The following is a 19,671-nucleotide window of genomic DNA, read 5'->3' as shown; positions in this document are numbered from 1 at the left end:
AAATCGAACGGGTCGAAGAACATCCTGAAAAGGGTAGTGGGCTGCAAACCGTAGAGTGCCTGTTTACTTTTGGATAAGCAGGTACATTAAGAACAATTGCGCTCCCTGGACCTTAGGTCCAGTCCCCAGGTTGGAGGGCGATTGTCCGCCGATTTCGCTGCAAAAAATGACGGCGAATTTGGCATTAAGAGCAAAAGTTTCGAACATCGAGTATCTTCTTAGCATTCCCTATTCTATACCATATGGCTATGCTTGCGAGACGTTCACAAAACCAGTTGCAGTATGTGAGTAGGTCTAAACACTTAAAACGTTCTTTATTGTGCCCACATTAAGATTTTGTCGTGATGGCCATAAAGCCCACAGTAACCGACTGGTAACTGTGGGTCCACTTTTACCACCACAGATTTCAAAACTCTCAGGCTTTGACAAGGTCGTAGCTAGTCACAGCAACAAACTTGTTGTTGATATAAGCAATCGGAAAGCTGGTGAACTTCTCAACAAGAGTTATTCCGGCGCTAGCAGCGGCGTCGATAGCGAATTTGATTGAGATGGGCTGTCCATTGTAGGTTCCCTCGACAAGAAATGGGACGCTAAACTCGGCAGAGGTTGGAGACTTTGTTCCAAGTGTTGCTCCGGTGACGCCAAATTTGGCGTTGGTGATTCCATCAGCCTTAAGCCCGCCATAATGGACGTGGTAGGTTCCATCCGCCTCTTGAGAAAACCAAAAGTCAAAAGTCCAGCTGACTGCATGAATCATTCCAGCGGTAACGACTTTGAAGGCTCTCCGGACATGGGGAGAGGTAAAGACTCTTTTCGCAAGGCTATGCTCCGGGTCGGTGTCGCGGCGAACAACAAGACTGACAACATTGTCACCGGCGGTGGCGCCAGTGTCTCGTGCAGAAACCTGGAAACTAGCAGATTCTCCCTCACTGAGAAGGTTGTCTAGATTGTCACTCTTTGTAAGCCTTGCATCTAAACACTTAGCATAGTTGATTTTTACCTCTGGGCAAAGCTAGGCCGTTTGCTCCATTGATTGGGCTACCAAAGGTGGGTGCTATGAAGGAATTGATAGCAAGAAAGCCGGTTAAAACGAACTTGAAAAGAGGAGACATGACTGATAAGCGGGAAAGCGATGTGCCGGTTGCCAAAGAGTTGATGAGACAGGTTGTTGATGTGGTGAGTGATGAGTGGTGATAGGAATAATTCTTCTAAAAGGGAGTAGAACCCTTCCGTATAAATAGTAAGAATGGTACTGATGATGAATCGGGATGCTGCTCAATCCCGATGACCGCTCCGAGTTTGCCTTTATGGTGCGTGAATAATTTCATTGTTATGAAACTTTAAATGCAGTCAAAGACTCGTAATAGCTTCAAAGGCAAGTCGCAACGCCTAAGAGATCATGTAAGCCCTTGAAGACAGCGCTGGCCTTAAAATAAGTTCTTGTAGCACTGACTCATACACATCGAGCAGCAAAGACAAATAAATGAAGCAGAATCAACCCGTGCTTATTCACAATGTAAGGGTAGAATAGAGTTTCTCATACTGAAGACTAAGGAAGGTAAAGTAGATGAGAAAATATCGTACTTGGTCAACAAAAATTTCTTTTCATGAACTGATAAAGGCAATGAAGCCAATTTCCTTCTTGCCTCGACATAACGGTAGTACATTTACTCTCTAGCAATTCCAAGTCTGCGACAGGTACCAGCAAGCCGACTGGACAAACAACACTACGTCACAAGAATACACTTTACATAGAAGAAAAATTAGGTTAATTCAAATGTTAGCTCAAACCTAGACACAGAGGACTTTTAAAATGGAACTTCTAGACTTGGTGAGAAAACGATTCAGCAACATTCGATCGGTTCAATCCTAGGATGTTTGAACCTTCGCAATGTCGATGACAAATTCACATTGAATGGAATGACAGAACGCAATTCCTGTATTTTTCTGTTATACATACCGATCATGCGGAAAATCTTAATTCTGCAGCACATTCTAATGCAAACCCGAAAGAACGAGCATACCATCCATGTGACAAATAACTTAACTCCATGCAATGCGGCGCTCCTTTGGCAATGCTGGTATCAACCCGGATGCTGCTATTGAATGCTCTGGCACAGCCTTCTAGCTCTGCCTCGTTCACCTCAAAAAAAGGATCATTATCTACGAGTGTAAACATGACCGGCACAACGACGTGTGCTGCCCACTTCTGCTTCCAATTCGGGAGCCACACCTGCGGAAAAAAGGCAGCTTCAGCTATTGGCATAGGAGCATCTAATCGTTCTGTTTGTGCTAGAACTTCTGGTGCTACTGTATTCGGCTTGAACATGACGGAATCCTTTGCGCTTGGAGGAAGTCTAGCGTAGTTTTGGTCCACGGACTCAAAACTGGGAGGAGTATCTTTCATAAACAGCGACTGTGTTTGACCCATGCCACTGGCTATCAAGCCTCCTAGTGGGTATGCCGCTTGTTCATCTTGCGCATGGAGTGATGCCGCTACGACGCCACCCATGACTCCTAAACTGTGGCATAAGAGAACAATTGAGTTGCAATCATTAGGAATGACATATTCAGACCAAAGCTTAGGGAGAATGTATCGGTGCAGCCAGATACCGGTTTCTTGATTGAAATCTGAACCTTCCGGAACAGGAAGAATAGAGCTGGTTCCGTCGTATGATGGTCGGTCGATTGAAATGAAGGGGACGTTCAGCGACACACTCATAACGGCTGCGGAGTGCTCTTCAGTAGCATCAAAGTATTGACTGTCATAGCCTCCACCATGAAGCCCTACGATGAGGGGACGAGGACTCGCTGATAAAGTCGACTTTGGTGGAATCGAATGTAGACCGGTAACCGAGCCATTGTTTGAAAGAGCAAGCTTAAATGGTTGCATAGGCATGTTTTTTTTTTTTTTTATAAGAATGAAACAAGGGAAGAAGATGTGGTTGAGCAGTAAAGTACCGATGTCATCCAAGGGTCCTGGAAGAAAGTTATAACCTTTGATGTTCGCACTTTATTGGGGAAAAATTTCCGGAGGGTCAAGATACGCTGTATCAAGATCATCTGTGCTATTAGTAATGTCATACAAAAGTTGGATTTCAATCGTACTTACTCAACAAGGTCCTAGGCCCCACAACTGGTGTTAAGATCCATGATGTCGTAAAATCCGAACCAAATCACAACGGAGTTAACATAAGTAAATCCGGGTCGAAAATATTACACATCTTACGTCCACAGTAGTGGCAATTCTTTTCACTTGTACTACTCGGTACTTTGCTGCCGAGACTCTATTCAAGTCTATGTGATGCGTTAAGTCAGAACATATTAACACTGCAGTACTCAAAAATTTCCTCTTCATATTACGTTGAGCCACAGAGAGCGCCAGGCTGATGTCTCACATCTTCTGGTGGTGGTTGTGACCTTATAGTAGGTAGGCTCTTCTCTCAACTCTTCGGTCGCCTACGGAATCCTCCTGGTCCTGTGGAGACAGTGGAGTGTGTCCGTTAGACAGCTTCATTGCATGTGAATTGGAATCATGTTGGCTAGCAACATCGTCTGTATGGTTACCGCGCTTTCGCATGGACATCTGAGCTTTGACCAACCCAGCTTACCACTTTACTAGAGTAGCAACAGAGTATTCAGCTTTATCGCCGTTCGGCAAGCACAACCTGCCTTGGGCGAATGTTATAGTACCACTTTTACTTTGTTCGCCGTTACTTTAAGAACCTATCTTTTCTACAGTAAACGTACGCTGATCATTAAATCTCTGTAACGACTTCACATTTTAATTATTGAGTGATTCGGTTAAATCTCTCCTTATTTAGTACCTCTTATTAGTATAATCATCATAGCAGACTATAAGGCGGCGCTGGCATCTGGAGCTAATTTGAGTGTGATCACCTGTGAGATCGCGGCCTTGAATAATCGGAAACAAAAGTTTCTACTCACAGGAGTAGAGAGAGAGACCTGGAATCAACTTAGCAGTTCAGATACGACTAAAATTCTAGATTCTATGGGAGAGCTATGGTTTTATGAGTTTCCAGATTATCTTGCGCTACCAACCGCAGAATACTCTTTTAAAAATACAGAATGTGGAAGTCTTTCATCTCTTGTAATTATCTCATTTACATCATAACCTTTACGCTGTTCTCAAAACGATCGAGGTCGTTCAGAAATGCAACTCTCGCTTGGTTGCAATATACGACATTTATATGAATCCTAAAAAAAAGACAAGGGTCTTCTTCGATTAGTCGGAAACACTAATAGTTTTAATTTTTCTCCAAACAAGACATATGTATATATTAACTAAAAGCTGTAGCTCAGAAGATCATGATGTTGAATCAAGACATTCCTACAAATCAATCCAATACACTTGCATTGTAACCAAGCACTAATTTCCTCTCGTCTCCTTATTCCCTCGCCTTTCACATCCATAACCCACCTGATGTTCTTTAAAAGAGACCCTCGAGACATTCATGTCGTTTATCCAGGCTCGACATTAGCTCCAAGACCAGGTATAGGCGTTCAAATTCCCAAAGCCACCGCTAAAGATGCAGGCTATTCTCTAATTAGCTTCCGTCTTGATTTCATCCAGTAGTCTTACCTTTGATATAACGACCCCCGGCAAAGCTAAAGAGATTGCTACTGAAGGCCGACACTGCTCCGCCAATTCCTTCATCAATATTACCGGGTTCTCCAAGATAGCTGATCTTGTCAACTTGGATTGGATTCGAATTTCTATCGTAGACGATTGTGCCAAGATGGTGGACTCCGCCAGATTTGACTGTGGCAGTAGTACAGCCTTCTTGGTTCCCAGCCGGACTTGTCTTCCATGAGACAAGATCAACGATTGGGATGCATTTAGCATAGCTTTTTCCAGTGCTAAGAGTGCGCTGTACACAAACTTCGTGGTAACCGCAGGGTGTGTCCGTAATCTTCTCACGGTTGCTCCGAGGATTGGCGACGCAAAAGCTACGAATGATGTTGGATTTGAAGCATACCGAGCGATCATAAGTCTGCCCTGCTGGGCAACCTTGGGCTGGGAGCGTATCCCGCGATGCTAAAGTTGTCAAGTTTACGTTTGCCGGCTCAAACTCCGCGGGAGCGATGTCGATGTAGCTGATCGTATTTTGGGGTGAAACGCCATCGCCTGAGTCTGTCTTTTGAGCGAGGGGTCCTGCCAAACACCCAGCAGCAAAGATTGTTGTAAGGAGGACGAGCTTCATTTGGAAAATGATTGTTTCTTTTGTAAGATGTTTGTTTGTTTTGAGTAGGTAATGAGAAAAGCTGAGAATGGGATTGAGCAAGTCTTTATAGTTTTGAGAAAAACGTTTTGCGGGAGCCCTGCGCAAACACTCTGACGTGAATTTCCCTTGATTGGAAGTGTTATTATCTGGTTACCCTAGTCTTGATTGCTCCCTTGATGAATAGGCACAAGCCCAGGATAACTACAGTCAGCCTGATTATGAAGCCAGCTAGCTTCTGCTTATACACAGGCTACCACAATCACTTTAACTGAGTTCCCACTACATCAACAGAGAAATTTTAAACGTGAGTCTTAATTAAAGATGGTTTTTAACAGTTAAAAACTATCGTTACTGCGGAATTATGACTACTGAGGAACTAAGGTAGGTAGGAAAGGTCTAGTAAAGGTTATTTGAGCCTACGCCACCAAGCTAAGAGCTAGACAACACTAGTGTCAAATCCTAGCGTAACTCAACGGGCTGATACCACCTATTTAGGTGCGCATTATATTACAGTAATAATTTTTTAGGCGAAGCTACGGAAGCGGTGGCATCAAACAAATCTTCTACCAAAGTAAGTCCCTCATGGGCAGTAATATCGTAGGTATAATTGATTGAAATCATCATTATGGTTTGATTTGACTCATGAGTATGACCGAGTATTTGAAATAACTTGAACTGAATAAACAGTTTACAACGCCCGCTCTCACAATGCTTTCTGCCATGTTTATAGTGGTCCACATTTGTATGCCTCCCTGCTTGCTGCTCGCAGCATGGCAGTGACTGTAGACACAATCCATCATAGATCCAACGTCTTCTCAAGGATTACTGGCAAAGTGAAATAGTATCACTCCTTGGCTCTGCTGTTGTTCCACAGACCTTGGAACATGGCACCTTCTTGATCCTTGAGCATGCGTGGGTTGCCAACTTCAGCTACCTGTCCCTTGTCCATAACGATGACCGTGTCGAATTCTAGTACCATTTCTAGACGATGTGAAACCATCATGATCGTATACCCGTCAAACTCGCGACGGATGATTTTTTGCATTTCGAGATCAGTGTTTTGGTCGACGTTGGAAGAAAATTCATCCAGCAATAGAATACCGCCATTGGTTCCCTTTCGACTTTTCACACGACGACGTAAAACAGCACGGGCCAAGCAGAATAGCTGCTTCTGACCTTGGCTGAGCGACTCTGCAGCTAAACAAGCGTCTATCCCTCCTCGCTCGTGTATCACCGAGCTAAGCCCAATTTCCTTTAAAACACTGAGGCACTCAGAGTCCTTGGCCGCATAAACTGGATCAAGGTTCTCGCGTACTGTAGAGCCATCTGGAAGAAAGATAGCGTCCTGTGATACGGCTATGATGCGGCTTCGCAGAATCTCACGATCGACTTTTTCGATGGGTAACGAATCTACCGTGATTTTGCCATCCCTTCCAGGTATAATTTCAAGTAGACGTAGAAGCAAAAGAACGATCGACGATTTGCCACTGCCTGTCCGACCGCATATCGCTACCTTCTCTCCAGAGCGAATAGAAAGGTTAATGTCCCGAAGCGCTACGTCACTTGGCAGTTTGTTTTCATTCGCTAAGCCATGTAAGACTTGAGTTTCCTCATAGGAGGCAGATACGGCTGATACATGAATTGTACCTTTCGTTGGCCAGCCTTCATTTGGAACCATATCTTCACCGGGTCTAGCCTCCGGAGTTACCATATCACTAAATGTCTTGAGGCGTGCTACGGCCCCAATGCTCGTTTCGAGTTTTGTATATGACTGTACAATTGTAGTAAGTGTATCGCCAAATGACATGAGCGTAACAAGGGAAGCCCCAGTAAAACCAGTGTTTGCTCGTAGCTGAGTTGCAAGCGCTACCACAATTGTTGCAATGATAGCTACAAGAAACTTTAGTGTTAGTTGCAGCCAACGCTGGACAATCGCGAGCTGGTAAGCTGAACGTTGACTAGTGTCCAGTAGTTCGTTGTGAGAATTTATAGTAGAGGGAATAGACCCTAGCGCTCGTAATGTGGCTAGGCCATTGAGAGTGTTAATAAAGTGAGAGCTGGTTGTATTAATTAGCAACTGTCTTGACGGATGAAAGAGAGGTACCTACTACAAAGGGTCTTTTGCTTCCAGTTCCAGAACACGTAATTGTTTTGATGTTCGGAGGTAAAAAGTCTGAATCCAGTATAAAATACCCACGAGGAAAGGGTAACTCAGAGCCAGCCATGGTGATGATATAGCGATAACGGCAGCCATTCCCATAGCGGCAAAGACCAAGAGTAAGAAGTTAGTCAATGCCATGGGTAGATCGCTATCTATTAGGGCAATATCCTGGGCAAAAAGATTGGCCACCGTTCCTGCTTCTGTATTAGAGAATAATCGCAAAGGTGCGCCGATGAGCGTTCGTAGAGCTTGTGTATGCAGCTTTTTGCCCGACTGAGAGATCATTGTTTGTGTTGAGAGAAACACTACCACCAGCAGGGAACCAAGACAAATTACTTGCAGCAAAGCATAAATCCCCATATAGAACGCCCTTGGGTGTGTTGGTTTCGGGGCAACAGCGTCTTCGGACCAGAACTTCAGCCACACCGTTGGAAAGTTGAACGTGAAGCCATATATGCAGCACCATAATAAGACAAGTGCAGTAACCCAAGGAGAAATACTGCCAAAGTAGTGTTTGTAAACGGTTCCATCGCCCAGGTTATTTGCTATCCCCAGAGCCTTGGCTACTGCGGAAGCTTCAGTCGTTGATCGCATTGAAGCTACTCTATCAGGTTGAGAATTATTGCAACGCTGGTTTGGTTCAGAAGCCCCTTCAGTATATTGACCCTCGAAGCTCTTGCAATACCTGCTACTAGCTTGTAGGTTGGCAAATGACCCCTGTTCGGCAATGGAACCATCGCCACCAAGTATGATAATATGGTCAGCAAGTGACGCATACCAATCCGAGTGGGTGCATAACACCGCAGTCGCCCCTCTCCGACGACTCAAGCCATTACTTCCAAAAAGTTTCAGGCATATATGTCTCGCAGTTATCGCATCGAGACCGCTAAGAATATCATCCAAGATCAGAAGATCGGATTGTAGATATAAGGCTCGGGCAAGAGCAACTCGTTGTTGCTGGCCACCGCTTAAGGCTACTCCATTGCTCCCCACCATAGTGCGATCTCCCTCAGGCATTGTATCAAAGTCAGTAGATAGCGAAGTCGCCTCAATTATTTCTTTGTATCGTTCCGGATCAAATTCGGAAGATCCAATGATATTGGCAAAGATTGTGTCATTGTAAAGAAAGGGGGTTTGGTCGCAATATCCTATTTTGCGATATTGGACACCCACAATCACATCACCGGATCTGACCGGTATCTCCCCAAGGAGAGCCTTCAACAAAGTCGACTTCCCAGAGGCTACAGGTCCCAAGATTATGGTAAGCGCACCACAGGGAACAGTGATATCAATGTTCTCCAAGACGTTTTTGCCTTCTGCCCAACCGAATGAGACTCCACTCAGTGAAAGAGCTGAATGATCTGCTTTGGAGGAGACATTTGTTTGCTTCTCAGAAAGAATTGAGGCGTCGAATGTCTTGCGGGTGTCGACTCGGGATGCTTTGTTAAGGTACGCCTGAATACGACCCAAGCATACGAATGCAGATACAAGTTGTGGGATATTCTGAAAAAGGCTTCCTAGTGGAGCTGCTAGAAGCATGAGGTACGCCATAGAAGTGAAGATACGCGTGGCGCTGAGAGTCTGAGAAGCTACAGCAAAGGTCATGACTGGGCCCAGCTGAGATGGTGTCAGGGCAATCAAGCCAGCTGCGAGGAGCATCAAACGCCAATGCCCCCCCGCATTAAGCTCCTTCAGTCGCATGTCAGAAATCTTAGCCGCTATCGAGCCCGACATTCCTGAAATCTTTAATGCTTTAATGTCTGCGATAGCTTTTGTGGTTGCACCCACTCGCTTGTGTATTGAGCCCATCCACAACGTCTGACGCTTTCCCGTAAGCTTGGCTACAACCATAGAGGCAGCGGTGCAAAAGACTACGACCATTATAGGCGCTACGAATGCTACGCCAATTTGTCGCTGAAGTAGCCAGCATGCTAGTGCAACCTCGATTGTGTTAGCCCAGTACTCGTGTATTTGCTGAAACCCGTTCTTAACACGGTCCACGTCGGCGTTTATAAGCGTGAGAGCTTCTGAATCATTTGCAGCAGCGAGCGTAACAACGGTCGTTTTGTGGTATATAGCAGAGATCAAGACTCCTCTTAGCATATATACAAAACGCTCTTGAAAATACCAGTATAGAGACGTTGACGTAGCCATGCCGAGGTAAATTAGCACCGCAGCACCGATGAACCCGTAACCCTTATTAGGCGGGGAATTTGCATGGGCGTCTTGAAGATAGTTAAGTAAACTCTGAATTAAAAGAGGTTGGCAGAAGATGAAAGCCATGTTGCAGAGCCGCGGAAGGATAGGCAGTACAAAAGGAACCGTTAGCGTGGAAAAAAGACTTTTGAGTAAGATATGTTTGCTGCCTATGGTGACGTGTTTCTCTAGATGGGGCGAGAACTGGGCGTAAAGGATCTTGGCCGACATTGCCTCGTCTATTGCATATAGATCATTTGTGGCGAGAGGCTTGCGAAACCCTGTGATGAGGAGTGTGTTGACCCAGAAGTAGGTAGAAAGACTGATGATGCCGCTTGTCAATTCCGGACTTTGTAGCACCCGAGTCGCTTTCAGAGACTCCAACACAAAAATTATTGCTTTGAGCACAGTGACGGTTACACTGAATTGCGCTTGATAGGTTTCATTCCGAGATGCTCGTGAAATCCAGAGGGTCCTTGAACGGGCAATGTCAAACAAAACAGTGACTAGCAGGTAGATGTTGATCAGTATTGAAGGCCGTGGCGAGTGAGTATGTTCCAAGAAGGAAAGTAAAATCATAAAGAAGCTGGCAACAAGTCGTAGGCTTTCAGACGCCACAGTATACCGGGAAGGTAATTCCGTTGTGCGGCATGACAGAATTAAAACACCAAGCTGCATGCCAGTGAAGACCATAAGAAACAACTATTAAGCATTAGCAGCGCAACGGGCTCCGGTTGATATTGTGCTCACAAGCTTGAGCCATCGCTGAAAACCGCCAACAGCAATTTTCTTCTTACGTGATAGATAGACGATACGAAAAACTGTGGTCGCTACAAACAGAGAGTCCGGTATTATTGTTAAGAAAACTTCTTCGAATCTGACGGTAAAGTCAAAGTCATCGCGGCAGCCGTAAACAACCGGACCCAGCGTATCGTCGTTGAAGCAGTGATTACTCATTGGATCGCTTTGAATTTGCACTGAAAACAACACTCGATTGAGGCGTATGGCTTTTAGGCTTGCATAGTAGGAGTGAGGCTGGATCTTGGAAGTGCCACTGCGATTTACTAAGAACAAGGCAAAGGCTTACTTTTCAATATGATGTGTATTACAAAAGTAAGTGGATTCACGAGTCAAAGAAGTCAATAACCTATCGCACGGAATTTAGATACGGCCGGTTGTTTGGCAGTGTGTTCTTCGTGAGGGTACACGTCGGGGACAGGGGTTGTATTTAAACTTTAAGAACCAGAGTTTCAGCTGGAAGGGCTTATGCCTATCAATACAGTGCGAGTCTGAAAACCGGCACTGTAGACCTGGGCGCTGAACTTACACGGAGTCTGGCAAATTGAGTAATTTCCGTCAGCAGTCAATCGGAATAATGGTGACTTCACAATCTCCAAGGATTCATCACTTTAGCCTACATTTCACCACAATTCTTTGTGATAAACTATTTACTTTGTCTCTGCTCTCTGCCTTTCAAAAGTTTAATCACTATCTGCAAAGATTCGTTTCAATATCTTCAAATCGGGTCGTTCAGCAGTTCCTTCTTAGGTTCTCCTCGCCACCTCATTGCGTAGTTACTTGCTGCCTAAATTTGAAAGTCCAGCAAGGTCGATCGCTCATCTACTAGCATATCTCAAACTCTTGAATTTCTTCTGTTACTAGTAACCTCAGAAGCATCGATTTACTAATGTAACTCGGATATCTCGTCATTCAAGGCGATGGCAACGACGGTACTCTCTTTGAACCAAACAGCCAGACTTACAGGCTTGGCCTTAAGAGGTATATTGAAAAGATAAAAGCCTTGTCGCACTTTGTAGATTTTAGATACTCTAATTCTCGTTCCTAATCCATTAGCTAGTCATGTCTAGCCATGTCTAGCAGAATATATTCTTTTAAAAAGCCTTTGTCGTTCGCTTCCTCTCTGCTGCCTTCACATGCGTATCATCATCCGTGAGGATAAGATCGGTGCTCAGGTCGTCACCAAGTCCACGTTTGCTCTCAGCCTTCACATGCGTATCATCATCCGTCAGAATAAGATCGGTGCTCAAGTCGTCACCAAGTCCACGTTTGTTCTCAGCCTTCACATGCGTATCATCATCCGTCAGAATAAGATCGGTGCTCAAGTCGTCACCAAGCCCACGTTTGTTCTCAGCCTTCACATGCGTATCATCATCCGTGAGAATAAGATCGGTGCTCAAGTCATCGCCCAAGCCGCGTCGTGCCTGGTAGATTATTAGCTCATGTAAGTAAGAGACGCGAATGGAGGACCAACGAAATCGACAGCTGTGTTACTGTTGCCATGTTTGAGGACAGCCGCTAGGGATAGGGGAAAGATGACAAAACAAACAGGTTTCATGTTGAAATATGTTGGCGTGAATTTTGAACCAAAATCTCTTCTTCAAGTTGTGAGTGTTGGTGGACTATCGTTATAGTATAAAGATTGTGGGACAAAAGTCAAGTAGACGTTGAAGTTCTTATACTATCGCTGGCTGCCTAGATGCTCATGTACCGTTGTTGAGCCTCCGTTGCTTTCCTCTTTGGCAATACCGAGTGGCATGAATGACACAATGCATTTCAAAAGTAGCCGGCCGTAGTGACTACTAACTTTCACCTTTGCAACACTACTGACTCGAATGCCAGTAGGCTTCATGAAACACTTGCTCAGTTGTTGATGTAGACTTTGAATTTAATGACATCTCCAATGCTAATGAACTATGCTCGAGACAAGGGGTAGCGCCCCACCAGGTTCAGCCCCACCCTTCACCTCGTGTCCGACAGAAAGGTCAGCGATCTGCTGCGATTCCTATAATCGACTTGCAACTCTATCTAGAATTTTTACCCACTTTCGTCGGCCCCGTATACGAGACTCGAGTCCGATACTGTTCCAACGGCACGTTTTGCATTAGCGTCATTTTGCCGCAATGTGCGACATGTGCCTCCTTTTCTCTGGGCATGGGCCAAATAACTCCAGTGTGCCTAGTTCTGAACTGCTTCCGCCACCGGTAGTTGCAGTGTAAAAGGTGATGTTCCATTGTCGACCACGCTTTACGGCCTGGCTCAACAAGCAAGCTCAGCTCAGTACTGTTTACGATCTGAAATGGTCCTAATCCATCACCTCCGGGAGCTTCGGTTTCGAACATCCATATACCATCTGGTCCATGTCCCTTTTTGGCATACTCCTCGCGCAGCTCTAGATCAACGCATTTTGGATGTAGCCATTGCATATCCATTTCTTCCCAGATACAGCCTCGCGTCATAGCTTCGGCAGCTGTAAACCCGCAAGAGAAGCAGTTGACAATTTCAGAACCGCCAACAGCCTGATAACCTTTGGCGATATTCTTTCCTTCGGTATCGGGTTTGTCTCCATTCGAAACAAAGAAACCACGCGTGGAAAAGACGAGCGAGCCAGCGCCGTAGAACGCTAGCAAATAGATGGTAAGTTGCATGGCTAAATGAAGAGGCCATGGTCGTTTGTTTAGTTTTTGCCGACTGGTACTCGCAAGAAACTCATCTCTGTCAAGAAATGATCGTTGTTCTTGCAAATCAAAGCTGTTGTGAAAGTCGATAGATACCATATTGGCAATCGAAATGAGAGATTTGCTGTGGCGCAGAGCAACCAAGATAATTGGGGGTTCTGTAGTATTAGGATAACTTCGAATAGGGAGCAAAAAAAATGCTGATCCGAAGGCGAAAATATTTGATGATGGTGAAAATTCAACTAGCTTGTTGTTGGTGAGAGAAGTCCCAGGAGGGCTGCATGTGTGACAGACTGCCTGATAAGATGGAAGATGAACATCAGTGAGAAAGGTTGTAAACAATCCTGTTTAGAACAAACAAACAAAGTTTCTTTGATTTTATCATACGCCTAGGGTAGATTAAAAGCTTCTTGACCCCATGATATTAGTGAAACTAAAACTGAGTAATGTTACATGATATTTCAACACAGCTAAACTCTCATTACTGGCTTATGTCGGTGGACCCATTGCGGATGATTCGTGATGTGTATCATTTCGTCACTTACGTTTTCATTGTCGCCTCCACATTTTAGATTTCAGACGGATGCTACATGAGACAAAAAGTCATGACATTACCGTGGAAGGTATGGGTTTTGATTGTGATTGTGGACGATTTATTCCGTGCTGAATTTAGATTCAAGACCCTCAGATTCTTTTTTCCCCAAAGGTCTGCCACTGCCATATGACCGGCCACATCCGCTCAGTGCTTCTATCTTGTGTGAGTCTGCACATGTAGAAAACACAACATACATCCGTCAAGCTTTGAACCCTAGACATAAACACCATGTTTGAAAAGCAGAGTGCGAATCGGGCTGAAAACACATACGAAAACTCCAGCATGCACTACCAAGACAATGACGATGATCGGGAACTTCTTCTTGGAGGTCAAGGCAGCAAAGAGTCACTCTTGTTCAGGTGGATGTCTGCAACATCCACGGACGAGCACAGGAAGACCAAGACCCGGAGAATCGTGCTTCTGGGCTTGGCCGTAGTCGGCTACACGGTCATTGTGGCGCTCATCGCGGGTGCGTTCACTTCGCTGGTCAACGCACCCAGTCACAGTGTCGGCTCGGTCGCAAGCCATGTCGCTGACGCTGTGGACGAGTATCCGCCCCTTGCTGATTGTGGCCATAACTCAACCACAGCACAGGCTGCAGGCTGCAAGTTTGACCTCATGATGACGGGCTGGTCCAACCCAGAGTGTTTAGACAGCTATGTGTTGGAGGACTCGTACAACGATGCATCACCTCTATCGCCATGGGGCGCTGGTCTGTCCAACTGGAAATGGGCGGCCGACAAAGAATACAAAGTCGAGTTACCAAGCGACCCCGAAGAGTTAGGCCACCACGACGGCATCTGGACGCATTTCTACTTCCACAAGATTCATTGCGCCTACGTGTGGCGGCACTTATCCCATGCACTGGCGCGCAAGCTAGCGGGTGAGAAGCACGTTTTTGTCTACAAGCAGGCACTGCAGTATGAACACACGGTGCACTGCAACTGGATGGTGCTAGAGCATGAGAAAGATCTGATGCGACCGACGTGGGCAGAAATAAACAGCGTTAACAAATGCGTTGAGTTGAAGCTGGACCTCAACGGAAAACCATGGACTGGACTTTTGGCTAAGGAAGAGGAAAAGGCTGGAGCCAGTTCGCCGGGATATTAGCTGTGAAAAACGTCAAGGTTGTGTCCAGAGGGGGTCTTTTAGTTGGAGGAGAGATTATTTAACTCCATTGGAAGACATGCTTCTCCAATCTCTTAAACAGGCCTTACGCAGATTTCATTGAAGCCTTACAGAAAAGTCAAAGCAGCACACATAGCTTTATCTTTCGCAAACACAAAAAGACTTCTGATCAAAATCTCTATTACAGTAGCTGTTTTCTTTCTCAGTGATTTGGCATGGACTACATAATTAGTTTGTACTAAACTGGAGCTTTAAGTGGCGGCTATGTTTCAGTTGAACGGAACTGATGGACAATTCAAGCGCAAGAGCCGAAGTGGCGACCTGAGTGACTTTTTCCTTCACGACTGACAAGCTCAGAGGAAAGATGGTTTTTTCCACTTTTCATTCCACAGTTCAATCAAACGCCTCTTACCTTTGGCAACGAATGTTACCGCCAGACTTGTTTTTACCCAGTATCTTTTCTACTCATAGGCTGCGTTTTTTCTGCTAGCAGTAACTCATCTTTGCCTCACCTCACGAAACGGTCGACACAAGCTTTTTCAGTTGAGTCCTTGAAACTTGGAGGCAGCGTAATTCGACGCCCGGTTTTGTGGGGATGTGGAGCTTTGATTCCGGGGGTGGGATTGCAACTTGTATGTCTCCGTTTATACTTTGCAGATGTGCTCTTGTTGTTCCGAGCAGGGCTTGTAGTACTGGGTCAAGGCTTCATTGTTTTGGGATTTCATTGCGAAAAGATACAGGGCTACATTGACAAGCATGTTATAGTCTCAGAGAGAACCTTTGAAAGACCAACCCAACCATAGCTAGCTTAAGTAGGCTTAGGACAGTAAAAAGAATAAAAATTTGTTGAGGAGTTGATAGCTTCGATAATAATCTGCTATAGTGCAGTGATTTATATTTAAGTTTAAATTGGGTACTAACTAAAAAACGCATTGCCAATTGCTTTTATTTTTTTTTACCCTTCTAGCTGCAGGTCTTTAGTATGTAGGACGAAGTCAACCTTCCGATCCCATTGACTACGGCCTGGCAACAGGTACAAAGCCTGCGGGGTATCGGCCAATCAGACACAAATGCTGCAACTTCTACTTGGATAGCGAGCGTTGCGCTATAAGCATTGGAGAATTATGGGGCCTTTCAATGGGCCGGTTTGTTCCTGTTGCAGGCCGCAGCCGAAGTGAAACGATACGATGGAAGATATTCAGATGCAAAAAAATTGAAGTCATTGTCGTTCCTCTCTTTGAAACCTGCTACGAATGGTTACATTCTGAAAGTGATCAAACTATAACTTAAGTTTGCACCATTGCACCTGACGATCTGTTGAGCTTCGGAAAAAAATGAAGTACAAGGCCGGTGAAACATGCCACAGGCCCACAGAGCTTTTGATTTCTTCGTGACCTTGTCTGTCCATTAAGTTTGAAGCGCGATTAATATTGCTAGCGCTACGGTCACATCGGTCCTTTTTGTTTGATGACACTCAGCAAAAGACGTGAGGCTATGAAATCTTAAAATGAAGAAACCTACACTGAATATGACCTCAACACGGAGTGTTTCATCACATGATGCAAACTTTATCAACCCTCCATACGATCCTGGCCTTTGCACTAGGCAGTACAAGGATTCATTCAAAATATTGACTTTCTAGTATATCCACTTGTAGTGTTGCCATAGACGAATATCGGCATTAGCTCTGACATGGCCCCGATTGAAGCCGTGGCCTGAATTCTTCATGGGATGTCATCAACAGTTGTAACCGCTAAGGACTTGAAAGTCGATGAGAAGCTGTCCATTAGCTTCTTGCACTCAAGTTTGTTTTTCATCCACACCAACCGCGGTTCCAATACTTTGTCAAGTCCTAATGAAGGCTCAGCCCAAATATTCACGGGCCCCAACAAGGGACGCCTACTCAACAGAAGAGGAAAATGAATCACGATCCAGCCTCGAAAGCGAAAATGTCATCTATCACACACAAATGATGCGTTCGTGTGATTATGATATTCTCAGTTTCCAGACAAGAGATAAAAAGAACTCTCTAAGACACTTTTTTGTGGCTTCGGTATGCGTGGCGGTGTTCACAAACATCATTCTTGTCATTATCATATATCTCGGCTGGAGAAACCAGGAGTGTACTCGAGATTCACTCAGTTCTGGCGGTTCATTCAAGTCGGGTTTTGATACCGAGTTTGGTTAGTTTAGTTCATTGAATCTCTCATCTTTTGTGACGATGATGTATTCTGATAATTTTCAATAGGTCCAGCGAAAAAATACATCCAATTGGAACAGCGTAAATTCTACGGCGCGCCTGTCATTGATGATGACGGCGGCATGTATCTTTCCAATTTAGATCCGATTCGCTACTTTGGTGACCCTGCCAAACATCCTGAAGTTGACAAAAATTGGAAGAAGCTCGTTGATGGTACACAAGGCTTATCCTATAGAGTATTCAGACAGACATTGACGTGTGTGAAATAGGGCGCTTTTTCCGAATCACTGAGCAAGAAGCTCGTCAAGCTTGGGGAGAAGATCACTACAAATATTGGCACTATGACATGGATGGCTATGTTGTCGGGCTAGAAGTATTCCACGCACTTCACTGTCTGGTATGTTGGCTTTCTAAGCACCCTTTCAAAACCGACATTGATGTTGATGACGAATGTTGCAGGACTACATCCGCACCACCTTTTGGCCTGAAACTTATTTTCCCTCTACTTTGAAGGGTGAAAAGAAAGCTACTGAGCATATGGTCTTCCACCGCGATCACTGTCTCGAAGTTATTCGTCAGTACGTTATGTGTCATGCAGACCTTTCACCTATACCTAGCATCTACTACAAAGGTCTTGGTCGCAACTACAACGTACTTAGTAATGTATCGCACACATGTCGTAACTTTGAGAAAATTCAAGACTGGCAGATGGCCAGATACAATGGAAGTTGCGATGACGCAGTTGCCAGGAATCCGGAAGGAGCGCCAAATGCAATAGTCAAGCCAAATACATAAAAACAATAGTATCAAGAGTGCAGTTAGCTATAATCCTATTTCCAATTGATACGAACAGCTCGAATACTAAATATTCTGATTTTCTCACAAACCATTAAATGAACAATTTCAAGCTAGAGCGAAGATGGCGTCGTGCTATATAAAGTGCGCTGCAACATAGGCTTAATTCGAGAAGCAGTCCTCTTAGCTACCCATTATATATTCGAGCACCATTTATAATGATTTCAAATTTGCAGTTTTAAAGTGTTCTGCGCAGAAAATAAGGCATTGCGTGAAGAACTTGGTTTCAACATCCTGGGTAAATCACCCTTGCTCCCGTGACAATCTCTTCCGGATCCCTTTTCCACATGATGATGTTCGCACAATGCTTGGTATGTGCCATGCCGAGCCCTGTATGCAGTTCCCTTCCCGCCACTAAGTCGCGATGCATCCGTCGCCACGAGAAGACACAATGGAGCATATGTGCGCGATTAGTTAGCCACGTTTTGCTATTGTCGGCGGCCCATTCCGTCTCACTTTTGACACGCGTCTTATTCAAGTCTGCGTAAAGCACCCAATCCGGATGTGTGCGAATCTCAGCATCCAGTTCAGCGTCCACGCAACTTGGGGGAAGCCAGGCGAACGACACGGGCGAAAAGATACAGCCATGAGAGCGGGCTTCAGATGCTGTATGTCCGCAGCGGCGCACGCGCGGTTCCACCTTGTCATAGCGGTAAGGGGGCTCTATGTTTGTGTGAGACGGCTTTGGAGTATCGTAACGCGCCGCCAAGCCAGCAATGACAGCTATCGCAAAAAGTGATGCAAGCAGGAGAATTAGACGAGCTATTGCTGCGAAGTCGTAATTATGCGTTTCTTCAGAAGGTATAGTCTCCTGGCCGAGTTGAGGTGCATTGTCCTCGAGGTTGACTTCGTCGATGTTCTTCTCCTCATTTGGATGAGTTTGCCCGACTCTGCGATATGTTGACCCCGAAAACGCGAATGCATTAGGCATCCAACGCGGCCAAAATTTTGTTGGTGTCATCTCGGGTTGATGGCGAAAGGGATATCGTGAGTGACAAAACTGGTTCTGGCCAGGACAAAATAAAGCGAATGTTTCCAATTGCGCGATCTTATGTCCAACCCTTCATTGACAGAGCGATCTGAAGATTTTCGTCTTCTATACTTACCTTCTAGTTACTGTACACATAGCTTTGAAACAGCTAGCAACCTGCCAGAACAATGAATTTCATAGCGTCTCATCATTGCAACGTTAATTCAATGCCCCTGTATCCATCCGGCCCTTGTAGGTGAAAAGTGCGAAAGCGAGAGTGCCCCAGTCGCTGCTGCGGGCTCCTAAACAAACCCACCAGACTTGAGTTCGCCAGACCAAACTCTAAAATGACTCAATGAACTTCTGTAAGTTCGTACAAAGCTTAATCTCATGACGTTTCGGTTTCCAGACACAAAGGTAGTAAGTGATCGCATCGCCCATTACGAACTGGCGTGTCAGGTAATTCGAAATATTATTACAACGAGGACACTGTCAAGGTCCAGGTCCCCGGCTGCAAACATCGCAGATCTGTCTTTCATTCGCAGGGATTAAATGGCAAAAGTCAACTAACGTTCCTTACTCATGCTGCTGACCCAAGCCAGATTAGCAGGAGCTTTCATTAAGGTAACTAAGCATATGAATTGTTGGCTCACGAACGGGACAATTTTCAGTCGTTTACCGCTGCCATTCGTAGGTGACTGTTCGTCCTTGACATAGGCGTGAGATTTCGGATGTCGATATCTTATGCGCGTTTTCTTTCGTTATAATGCAGAACTATAAGCCAAGGAACCCGATTTGGCTGCTCTTTTTCTGGGTAGTCTCGATAGTCGCTTCGGGAGAGCTA

The 19,671-nt window shown here is 45.1% G+C and overlaps 9 protein-coding genes across 9 annotated transcripts; 3 read left to right on the top strand and 6 right to left on the bottom strand.

The window, feature by feature from the left end:
- Nucleotides 1-415: 415 nt before the first annotated feature.
- On the bottom strand, nt 416-1,112 carry CTRU02_214781 (uncharacterized protein; the record flags this gene model as incomplete). The annotated part of the gene is made up of 2 exons (XM_036727972.1): nt 416-942; nt 1,001-1,112. The coding sequence occupies 2 exons, from the start codon at nt 1,110-1,112 to the stop codon at nt 416-418; spliced, it is 639 nt and encodes a 212-aa protein (XP_036580501.1).
- An 851-nt stretch (nt 1,113-1,963) lies between these two features.
- CTRU02_214780 (uncharacterized protein) lies at nt 1,964-2,899 on the bottom strand (the record flags this gene model as incomplete). Its single annotated transcript, XM_036727971.2, has 1 exon — nt 1,964-2,899. The coding sequence occupies one exon, from the start codon at nt 2,897-2,899 to the stop codon at nt 1,964-1,966; it is 936 nt and encodes a 311-aa protein (XP_036580500.2).
- A 1,599-nt stretch (nt 2,900-4,498) lies between these two features.
- Nucleotides 4,499-5,225, bottom strand: CTRU02_214779 (uncharacterized protein; the record flags this gene model as incomplete). Its single annotated transcript, XM_036727970.1, has 2 exons — nt 4,499-4,557; nt 4,604-5,225. 2 exons carry the CDS (start codon nt 5,223-5,225, stop codon nt 4,499-4,501), a joined length of 681 nt encoding a protein of 226 aa, XP_036580499.1.
- An 865-nt stretch (nt 5,226-6,090) lies between these two features.
- CTRU02_214778 (ABC transporter) lies at nt 6,091-10,560 on the bottom strand (the record flags this gene model as incomplete). Its single annotated transcript, XM_036727969.1, has 3 exons — nt 6,091-7,303; nt 7,358-10,305; nt 10,354-10,560. 3 exons carry the CDS (start codon nt 10,558-10,560, stop codon nt 6,091-6,093), a joined length of 4,368 nt encoding a protein of 1,455 aa, XP_036580498.1.
- Nucleotides 10,561-11,537: 977 nt separating this feature from the next.
- CTRU02_214777 (uncharacterized protein) lies at nt 11,538-11,840 on the top strand (the record flags this gene model as incomplete). Its single annotated transcript, XM_036727968.1, has 1 exon — nt 11,538-11,840. One exon carries the CDS (start codon nt 11,538-11,540, stop codon nt 11,838-11,840), a length of 303 nt encoding a protein of 100 aa, XP_036580497.1.
- Nucleotides 11,841-12,425: 585 nt separating this feature from the next.
- CTRU02_214776 (uncharacterized protein) lies at nt 12,426-12,860 on the bottom strand (the record flags this gene model as incomplete). Its single annotated transcript, XM_036727966.2, has 1 exon — nt 12,426-12,860. One exon carries the CDS (start codon nt 12,858-12,860, stop codon nt 12,426-12,428), a length of 435 nt encoding a protein of 144 aa, XP_036580495.2.
- A 1,042-nt stretch (nt 12,861-13,902) lies between these two features.
- On the top strand, nt 13,903-14,784 carry CTRU02_214775 (uncharacterized protein; the record flags this gene model as incomplete). Its single annotated transcript, XM_036727965.1, has 1 exon — nt 13,903-14,784. One exon carries the CDS (start codon nt 13,903-13,905, stop codon nt 14,782-14,784), a length of 882 nt encoding a protein of 293 aa, XP_036580494.1.
- Nucleotides 14,785-16,657: 1,873 nt separating this feature from the next.
- CTRU02_214774 (uncharacterized protein) lies at nt 16,658-17,797 on the top strand (the record flags this gene model as incomplete). The annotated part of the gene is made up of 4 exons (XM_036727964.1): nt 16,658-16,985; nt 17,051-17,215; nt 17,272-17,399; nt 17,462-17,797. The coding sequence occupies 4 exons, from the start codon at nt 16,658-16,660 to the stop codon at nt 17,795-17,797; spliced, it is 957 nt and encodes a 318-aa protein (XP_036580493.1).
- A 286-nt stretch (nt 17,798-18,083) lies between these two features.
- Nucleotides 18,084-18,818, bottom strand: CTRU02_214773 (uncharacterized protein; the record flags this gene model as incomplete). The annotated part of the gene is made up of 1 exon (XM_036727963.2): nt 18,084-18,818. The coding sequence occupies one exon, from the start codon at nt 18,816-18,818 to the stop codon at nt 18,084-18,086; it is 735 nt and encodes a 244-aa protein (XP_036580492.2).
- Nucleotides 18,819-19,671: the final 853 nt, after the last annotated feature.

Source organism: Colletotrichum truncatum (assembly GCF_014235925.2).
Source record: "Colletotrichum truncatum strain CMES1059 chromosome Unknown Contig_0011, whole genome shotgun sequence".
Lineage (NCBI taxonomy): Eukaryota > Fungi > Ascomycota > Sordariomycetes > Glomerellales > Glomerellaceae > Colletotrichum > Colletotrichum truncatum.
Note: the sequence above shows the minus strand (reverse complement) of the source record. Positions and strands in the feature narration are given on the sequence as shown.